We start from the raw sequence: 10,057 nt of genomic DNA on the forward strand, positions 1-10,057 counted from the left end.
CAGGTTCTGTGGTTTCTTAATGTTTTCCTCTTGATCTAGACATAAATATGAATTCTGTTATGGCTCATGTTTGATCTATTTCACATATGAATGACTGTTATCTAAGAATTCTTAGCTACTCTTAGGCAGAGCTCATTCATCTTCCTTCTGCTAACCTGTTTGAGGGATTCTTTGTTGCCTCTCATTCCTTAGCCCTCTTTCCATCCTTTAAGCTTAAATGTTGTTTCATGAGCAGCTACCTTTCTCCTCATTTCTCTTGTGACCAAGAAATGCACTAGCAGTCTTACTTTATGACTCCATGCCCAATGGTTTGAAATTTACCAGACTATGTTTTGCCTCTCTACTTGAAGGCATCATCCTTCCCACCAAACACAAACAAAACCCCTGAACTTAATAGCTAGCCTAAAATCATCACCAACAAAGTTAAATCAGAAAGAGAGAGCCCTCTCTGACTACAGGTGGTCTAGAACCTGCAGTCCAAAGTTGGTTTATGGTTACCTCGGCTGTATCCTTTCAGGAGCTTAAGGACAACCTGAGTGATAACATGAGGTACAACAAAATTCCAATCGTTCATTTGTAAGTTGTCTAATTTGCAAGAGGAGTTTCATCCTCCTTACATAGCTTACATCCTATAACCATGGGAGTACTAACTCAGTTGCATTCTTCCATCCCAAATTTCTTTAGTGTTTCTCTTAAATACTTGGATTGAGAGATGAAGATGATATTTTTAGATTGAGTAATTTTCATCCCAAGGAAGAAGGATAGTTCTCGTATCATAGAAATATCAAATTATTTGAACATAGACTTGAAAAATTAGTGTTCCATGTACTCCAAATCAGTACCAAAGATAATATCATCTACATAAACTACCACAACTAGCAAAATTCTCATTTTCATATTTGATATAAAAGTCACTATCTGTAGTCCCTCTTTTGGAACCCTGTTGTTGAAGGTGTTTGTCCAACCTAGAATACCAAGCTATAGGGGCTTGTTTAAGCCCATACATAGACTTTTTCAATCCGCACACATAATATTTGTTTTCTGATAGCACGAACCCTTGTGGCTAATCTATATATACTTCCTCTTCCATATCTCCATTTAGAGAGGTCAATTTCACATACATTTGATATACTTTGATATTCTTATGGATGGAAAAAGAAAGAAAAATTTTGATGGATTATAATATTTCTATAGGTGCAAAGGCCTCTTCAAAGTATATCCCTTCTATCTAAGCACACCCTCTGCAGACTATTGAAGCCCCAAAAAGTGAGTCTGCAGCAAGGGGGATAACCACCCGGTCTGGACCTTGAAAGCAGCTCCTTTACCGTTTGGCATAGTGGCTCCGACTGGGGATAATGGGACCAGTTTCCCAATTTGTTTGTGACGATGCTTACGGATAATGTTTTCCTTCCTGAAAATTTCTAAAGAGAATGATTTTAATCTAAATCTAATCTAACACATGCAATTTTATTCTAATGAATGGAAACATCTAATTTTTAAATAACTATCCCGGGATTAACTCTTCACTTATGCGATCTAAAATAGTTTCCAACAACAATCAGTAATAAAGATTATTCAATTGCTATGAGAAAATAATCCATTAAAAGTAAATTGTTTCGTATAACAAATTAGTCGAAACAATTATGATAAGCATATCACATAATAAGTTATTCATACACTCAGCATAAAAAGAATAGTTACTGATGAGCCCCAAAAATGTACAATTATTTGGGCTCATTCAACCTCCTAAGTTGGCTTAGTCCACCATTCTCATTTGTTTATTGCATGTTTTTGATTATTTTTATGTTAATAGAGTGAATTTGGTTAGTCATTATGCCAACAAGTCTAATGGGTGCCTTGTGTAGCCTTTTTGGTCAACTTGGAGACAAAATTGAAGGTCTTAATGAGCACTTGGCAGCCAAATTCGTGGGAGAACAAGCTAGAGTATTTGTAGGAAGGTGTCCCCCTCATTTATGGGCCCTTACCTCGAATTCTCCACCATCAGCTCGGAGTTCAAGGGCCACCGAATCAATCAGCTCAAGGGCAGCCAAGCAAGTCAAGTTGGACTGCTGTTAACTACAAGTCTTGGGCAGCCAAGTCCCTAAATTTTAGGAGGACTGTTGGGTCCTCAAATTGTATAAATAAGAAGGCTTAGGGCCTCATTTTGGTTAGCTAGTGGGTAGTCATTTTGTAGATAGTGGTTAGTCACTTGTCTCAACCAGTAGTTAGTCATTTTGTAGTTTGATTTTTAGGCCATGGATTAGCTTTGCTTTCAGCTCATTCTCAAGCTCTCCTTGTGGACAGTTTTGATGTAACTCTTCGTTCTTGTTTAATAAAGATGAATCCAGCTTTGCACCAGCCCTAAATCTCTCTTGGGAGGCTGTAGCTCTTGGGGTTGGGCCCATCTCAAGTGCTCAGTACCTCCCTTGTTTATCTTTATGTGTCTTTGCTGCATTCTCATAATAAAATCTGCTATTTAGATTTAAATGTTGTGTTGTTGTTTAGGTTGCTTTTGATGATTAGAAAAGGTTTTTAATGTTCAGATTTGCTTGATAGGTTAATCACAAGAAAAGCTCTACAAAAAGGCCATCAAGTACCTTGGATCTCACCTCTCCTTCAGTGGGATAATGAGCTGGGACCAATGTAACCTTGTTGCCAACAAAAACACTTTCTTTGCTTCACCATGCAATCATTAGTGTTTGAATCTCATTTGCAGAACTCGATATCAGTTTGGATGCATGTTTAGGTTTATAATCACTTAGTTTCATAATTGTTTCACATGGTTTCACTGCAAATAAACTTCTGTTCATTTCCTTTGCTGTTAGTTCAGATTAGAGTGAAGTAACTAGGTCATAGGTTTCATAACTAGATCTTTGTTTCTTGCATGTCCTTGTTGGTTCAGTTGTAAACACTATGCAGGGCACCTTCATCACCTCATCGTTCATCTAAGCCTCGTCCAGATCAGCTCCTCCATCACCAAGTCTGTTTCCTCATCTCCCATCTGCTCTTTTGCCACGTAACCCTACCTTCTTGCTTTTCCATTGCCTACACCTTCGTTGATGCAAGTCAGCCTTCCACATCATCTCACCACTCCATCCATCAGGTCCTGGGTCACTTCAGACCCCCATCCTACCTCCATAACCATCCATGCATCTTCCATCAACCATCCATCCTCAAACATCCCATTTCGAAACATCCTGTAGAATTCCTGAGTTTCCTGTAGAATCCCCTGCAGACATCCTGTAGAAGCCTGCAAACTCGGTTGCCGAGCACCTGAACGTTGTGGACTTCTGTGGACTGATGCTAGGGATCCTCTGGGACCTCTCCTAGCCCTCCTGACCTTTCCCAAGCTTTCTCTCCCTTCGCACCACCTCTGCACAGCCAAACCCTAATAAGAAACAAAATCATAATCACTCCATCCACTTAAGCAAAAATACAAAAACATGTTCTTTTCAATGAAAGTAGTTTAAGTTCATGCATTTCACATCGTTAGAAGTAATGGCATCATTTCCAAACACTTGCACTCCACCCATTGCATCCTAGAGGTTAAGCTAGTCAGATTAGCGTTTACTAGGGTTTCCATGTTTTGGTTGGCTTTCAGTTCATTTTTGCAAAATAGATTAGTTTCCTCTGAGATAGCCTTCGTCCATCATTTAGCAAGCTTCTTCTGAGAGCATATAGAAGTTGGCTTGAGCCCTAGCGGACTTGTGCCAGCTGACCAAGTGACAACTGCGACAAGAGATAGTACTTGTGCATACATCACCGTCGCTTCCAAGTTTGTACGAACTACCGGGTTGATAAAATTAGAGATACGAAGCTCCAGGAGTTGTAGCATTATTGCTACAATACTGGAGCCCACCATCTTTTTGGCGCCGTTGCCGGGGAAGCAGCAGAGTATTGGTGATTGTTGCTATTCTTCTATTTTCTACTACAACCTTCTGCTCAGTAGTTTATTTCATTTTCATTCTGCAAAAGTAGCATAGACATTTCCTGCTTTCATAGATTAGTATTTCCTGCTTTCATAGATTAGCATTTCCTGCTTTCCTAGATTAGCCTTTCAATTCCGCAATTTCAATTTTGCAAGCGTAGATTAGTATTTCAATTCTGCAAGCGTAGATTAGTATTTCAATTTTGCAAGCGTAGACTAGCCTTTCCATTCCTGCAATTTCATTTGAGCAAAATAGATTAGTCCTTTCCTGCTTTCATTTCAATTCCGCATTTTCATTTTAGCAAGACAGTTAGTTGCAGTTCAATCTATTTCAGTTTTGCAAGTAGAAGTAGAAAAAAGAAAAAAAACAACCAAAAAGATTTCATTTCATGCTTTGTAGGAGTAGAGATAAGTTAGAAAAATGATTGCACAACACCCCCACTGCTTCACATGGCCAACGTTCTTCTTCGATGGTTGTGATGAAAGAACCCCCGGGTGGACATCAAGACATATCTAAAGAACCTCTAGGGGAGAAGAAGAAGAAAACATTCCTCTGGAGCAAATGGCTACAAGCCGAAATGTTGGGAGCATTCCCTTATCCAAAGATGAATTTGCAAATCAGATCGAAGATTTCAAGAGTGACATGAGGCAGTTTCTTGCCATGCAACTGGATACCTTGCGGATCCACAAGAAGCATGAAGAAGCCAAGAGGGCTTTGGTCATTTTTTGTCCTAGGTGCCTTAAAAATCATCCTAGGAACGAATGTCCAATGCACTCCCTAGAAGTGTGTTTTGTATGTGAAGAATACCATCCTACAGATCAGTGCCCTTCCTTGCCCAGAATCAAAGCTGCATATCAAAGAGCCAAGGGAGCCACTGAATCACTCTATTATATGAACCAAAGGAGGCCACATGGACCTAGATCTTACCAGCAGAAACTGTAAGGGATACCCGAGACCTATTATGATCCTTATCAAGCCACTTTCATGCCTTCTTGGGATCCCCCTGCTCATCCTTCCTGGTCTACACCTCCTCCTTGGTCATATTCTCCTTGTTCCTTCACAGATCCATATTATGCCCAACCAGTTGCTCATTCATTTCACTCTTATGCTCAGCCACAGCCTCAGTGGAATGCACCTTATCAGGAGTGGAGGCCCTAGTACAACTCTCATCCCGCTCATTTTCCTCCACCACCTGCTCATCCACAACCATCGCCTCCTCCTCCACCAAGGCAACCCCAAATGCCTACCCAACCACAATGCCATCCATCTCCATCTCAATTTCACACCTCCACTCAACTACCCGTACCATTTCCAAAGCCACACAATGGAGCAGCTCAACCCCATTGCAAATCTGAGGCACAACATTTGCAAACAACTCCTCTTGAGCTCAATGATCTTCACCATAGCTCAAGAAAAGCATTGCAAAAAAGAGATCATCTTGAAAGCATTGAAGGATCACATCCAACAAAAGAAGATTCCAAAGAGGAGATCAAAGAACCATGGGCTGCACTTGATGAACAGAAGAGATCTAAATCAGAGACCGAGAGAGTTCCCTCATGGTTATCATCAAATCCTCCATGTACTCAAGAGAAAGATCAACAAAAAGAGGAAGATCAGAAGGTCATGATAAAAGGTGACATGAAGAATGATCCAGATCAGCAAAAGAACCAAGGATATCAAAGCTATATTGAGACATGGTTCCAGATAGTCACTAAGTTGCAGCAGTACTCTCTTCCTCAGCTATGTTTGATCCCTTCAAGATCAGATCATTTGGTCTCTGAGATCTGGATACCTATCAAAGCATGCATTTCGAGCCTTCACATCATTTTTTCTCTAATCTCGATGTGCACATGGCTCCATTGGAAGTATTCTTATACTTGAGAATGATTTTGTTTTTCAAGTAGGGTAGGGTAGGAAAAAAGAAAAAAAGAAAAAAGAGAAAAAAGAAAAAGAAAAAATGAAAAAAGAAAAATAAAAATCTAAGGAGAAAACCTCCTTGGAGGCGCCTTAGATTGTCTCATTGATTGAAAACCTCCATGAGGCGGTCAATGGGTTGGAAAAAAAGAGAAAAGAGAATAAGATCTTTGGGTGAAAACCTCCCTTGGAGGCGCCCAAGGCAGGCAATTAGGGTGAAAACCTCCATGAGGTGCCCTAGTTGTTTTTCAAAAAAAAAAGAAGAGAAAAAGAAAAAGAAAAATAAAGCTAATCTCCATTGAATAATTTCATGTTGCAGCAATGACATTGCAGGTTGCAAGAAGGACGTTTCATGATAGGAGGAGCACTCAAATCAAGGTCAAAGGAATTTCTTGTGCCTTCTACAGGAAGCTCTGTATTTCTATAGGAAACATCCTGTAGAACCTTTGGACGAGCCAAATCCAATTTCAAAAGTGAATCTAATGGTGGGAATCTGTTGATTAGGCCTACAAGCACTTGTGTGTCCATCCCTTGCCTTCATCCATCATTTTTTCACCTCCTTGTGCTTCTCATTGTGCTTCTACAGGAACTTCCTGTAGAAATTGTGGGAAACTAGGCATGCATTTCAAAAAGTGGTTTGGCAAGCATGGTAGCTTCCTCAAAGGTTCAGAAGTCCTCCTGCAATCTTCCAACTCCTCCTCCATCATCTCCATACCTGCATCACAGCCAAAATTCATTTTGTCATACCATGCAACCATTTGCAAAGTGCCTTGAAGCAAAAATCCATAGAACGAAATTTGTTTTTGCCATAACTTGAAAACCATGCATCCATTTGACAAACCGTTTTGTGGGGAATTGTACAAGGTTGATGACAACATGCCTGAGTAGTTTCGTGCAATTTCGGTGCACGGTTTCCAAGAAATCAGCCTCCATCACCATCAGCCATTTTTGCGTTTTCTCCATATCCGTGCATCCGTTTCAAAACCTATTTCATGGGGAGATGCACATGGGTGATAGTAGCCTACCCCAGCAGTTTCAGCCGATTCCGATGCACAGTTTCCGAGAAATCAAGCTCTGAAATCTTCAGCCATTTTCCATTTTTATCGAAATCCGTGCATCCATTGATCACGAATTTGCTATGGGAGATGCATAATGATGGTAGAAACATGCTCACCGAGTTTCAGATCAAACCGATCTACCGTTTGGGAGAAATGGCAAAAAGAAGTTCTGGTTTTGTGACGATGCAGCAGCAGCAGCTTGAACGGGCAGAGTTGAACGTGGAAATGAACTCCTACAGCTTAGATCCGTCTAGAGGACACCTGCACAAGAAAAAACAGCCATTAATCATCAATCAAGCCACCATACATGCAACAAATGAAGATCAACACATGCATGCAGCAAAAAGCTTCATAAGCAGCCGTTTGATTTCAGGTACGTGACTAATCCTTGTTCATCTGTTTGCATAGATATAATCTAAAGCAATGCATGAATGAATGAGATGAGTGGATTCAGCCAAGAAGAGAGCCACGTTCAATTGCACTAAGCAAGGCAACAATCACGCAGCATGATCAGTCATTCACGTGAAAATTGAAGAAAAAACAGTTAGTGGTGGATTTGTTGAACTCCAGTGCACATGACATCAGCTGATTGACAGATAGATGAAGACATGCAGTTCATAACATTACTTCAGTTCTAAAAAGCCACGCACGCTTGGCCACTGCACTCCTTCACCACAAATCACGCAACCATTAATCAACGCTCAGCTGAAACTCACAGATGGTTGCCAACTTGCACTTGCAACATCCTCTGCTTCCACAATCGACTTAACCTATCGTCCTCCGTTGAGTTTCCTACCTGGTTCAAATTTCACTCGTGCATCGGGCTCACTCAAAGGCAGAATCACGTTCTACAGGAAACGGGTGGGGTCTTCTATAGGAAAGTGCAGCAGAGCAGAGAAGCCTGAGTTTCTCTTCATCAAGTTTGGAGCTTGAAGAAAGGTGAAAATAGCTGAGGTGGATCATGCTATTTTATTGTTCGTTCACTTGCACGTGATATTGCAGAGGGTATGAAAGCCGTGGAATTGCTTTTAGAGCTTTCAAAGGATATGGCTGTGTGTGAACAGATTGGCAAGGTACAAGGTTGTATCCTCCTCCTTGTAACAATGTCAAATAGTGACAATCCTAAAGCTGCTAAGGATGCAAACGAAGTTCTGGAGAATCTCCCATACAGTGAGCATAATGTAGTGCAAATGGCACAGGCGAACTATTTCAAGCCCTTGATACAGAACCTGAGAGAAGGGTCTGACACAATGAAGATTGTTATAGCAAGTAAGTTGTGAGAGATAGGTTTAACAGATGAAAACAACGCTGCATTGCTCAAAGAGGGAGTTGTATTTCCACTTCTTGAAATGATTTCAAATGTTAATTTGAAGTCAAAATTAGCAGCCATTGGGGCACTTCAAAATCTTTCAAGTTTACCTGAGAATGCGTTACAAATGATCAAAGATGGGGTGGTCTGACCCATCTTGGACCTTCTATGCACACCACTGTCAACTATATTTGCTTTGAGAGAAAAAGCTGCTAATACCTATGCAAACCTTGCTATGTCTACAGCATTGCCCCAAAGAACAAATGACACAACAGCTGCATTATTGGGATCTGATGAGATCATATACCAGCTATTATCTTTAATAAATTGGACACCACCTTCAATACATGGAAGCATTGTTCGAGCATTCCATGCCATTTGTTGTGTACCAGCGGCTGTTGAGGCAAGGACAACTTGATCTATCTTATGTTCTGTTCTGCTTCTGTTATCAATTCTTAGTAGAGTTCAAATCCAAGATTAAGAATGCCATTCGATTCAGTTAAAGGCCTGGAAACACTCTTTCCCATCCAGATTTGGCATGCACTATCTATTCTCGGGCAGCTCATTGTACTTGTGTGCTTTTATAATACATTAGACTTGCCATTCATGTTGGATTCGTCAGCTTTCAGGAAGCACAGTTCAAGGAGAAGGCACCCCCAGCCAATCACGCAAAACCAGAGAAAATTGGTTCTACAGGAAGTTAGCAGACTGTTTCTACAGGAAGACAGAGGACTGTTTCTACAGGAAGCCAGCGAACTGTTTCTATAGGAAGTTTGAAAATAGGGAAGCCAAAGGAGGAATCGGCCGAAATGTTAGCCAAAGAAGCCACCAGGGCCATCAGATGAGGAGAGAGATTGGTTGCTCAGAGGATGAGCAACACTTTCAGTAGGGGGGTGATGATGAGCCCCAAAAATGTACAATTATTTGGGCTCATTCAACATCCTAAGTTGGCTTAGTCCACCATTCTCATTTGTTTATTGCATGTTTTTGATTATTTTTATGTTAATAGAGTGAATTTGGTTAGTCATTATGCCAACAAGTCTAATGGGTGCCTTGTGTAGCCTTTTTGGTCAACTTGGAGACAAAATTGAAGGTCTTAATGAGCACTTGGCAGCCAAATTCGTGGGAGAACAAGCTAGAGGATTTGTAGGAAGGTGTCCCCCTCATTTATGGGCCCTTACCTCGAATTCTCCACCATCAGCTCGGAGTTCAAGGGCCACCGAATCAATCAGCTCAAGGGCAGCCAAGCAAGTCAAGTTGGACTGCTGTTAACTACAAGTCTTGGGCAGCCAAGTCCCTAAATTTTAGGAGGACTGTTGGGTCCTCAAATTGTATAAATAAGAAGGCTTAGGGCCTCATTTTGGTTAGCTAGTGGGTAGTCATTTTGTAGCTAGTGGTTAGTCACTTGTCTCAACCAGTAGTTAGTCATTTTGTAGTTCGATTTTTAGGCCATGGATTAGCTTTGCTTTCAGCTCATTCTCAAGCTCTCCTTGTGGACAGTTTTGATGTAACTCTTCGTTCTTGTTTAATAAAGATGAATCCAGCTTTGCACCAGCTCTAAATCTCTCTTGGGAGGCTGTAGCTCTTGGGGTTGGGCCCATCTCAAGCGCTCAGTACCTCCCTTGTTTATCTTTATGTGTCTTTGCTGCATTCTCATAATAAAATCTGCTATTTAGATTTAAATGTTGTGTTGTTGTTTAGGTTGCTTTTGATGATTAGAAAAGGTTTTTAATGTTTAGATTTGCTTGATAGGTTAATCACAGGAAAAGCTCTACAAAAAGGCCATCAAGTACCTTGGATCTCACCTCTCCTTCAGTGGGATAATGAGCTGGGACCAATGTAACCTT

The 10,057-nt window shown here is 40.8% G+C and overlaps 1 protein-coding gene across 1 annotated transcript; it reads left to right on the forward strand.

Annotated features, from left to right (window-relative positions):
- Positions 1–7,908: 7,908 nt before the first annotated feature.
- Positions 7,909–8,628, forward strand: LOC149225086 (U-box domain-containing protein 44-like). Its single transcript, XM_089388351.1, has 2 exons — positions 7,909–8,170; positions 8,456–8,628. Exons 1-2 carry the CDS (start codon positions 7,909–7,911, stop codon positions 8,626–8,628), a joined length of 435 nt encoding a protein of 144 aa, XP_089244477.1.
- Positions 8,629–10,057: the final 1,429 nt, after the last annotated feature.

The sequence above is a fragment of the Pinus tabuliformis genome, chromosome Q (genome assembly GCF_031772625.1).
Source record: "Pinus tabuliformis cultivar Carrire ecotype Pingquan chromosome Q, CPIR1, whole genome shotgun sequence".
Taxonomy (NCBI): domain Eukaryota; kingdom Viridiplantae; phylum Streptophyta; class Pinopsida; order Pinales; family Pinaceae; genus Pinus; species Pinus tabuliformis.

Bases quoted from the DNA above. Each gene is read 5' to 3' on its own strand.
- LOC149225086 (XM_089388351.1), top strand. From the start codon at position 7,909: ATGAAAGCCGTGGAATTGCTTTTAGAGCTTTCAAAGGATATGGCTGTG. The intron at 8,171-8,455 runs GTAAGTTGTGAG...CTATGTCTACAG, and splicing joins AATGAAGATTGTTATAGCAA to CATTGCCCCAAAGAACAAAT.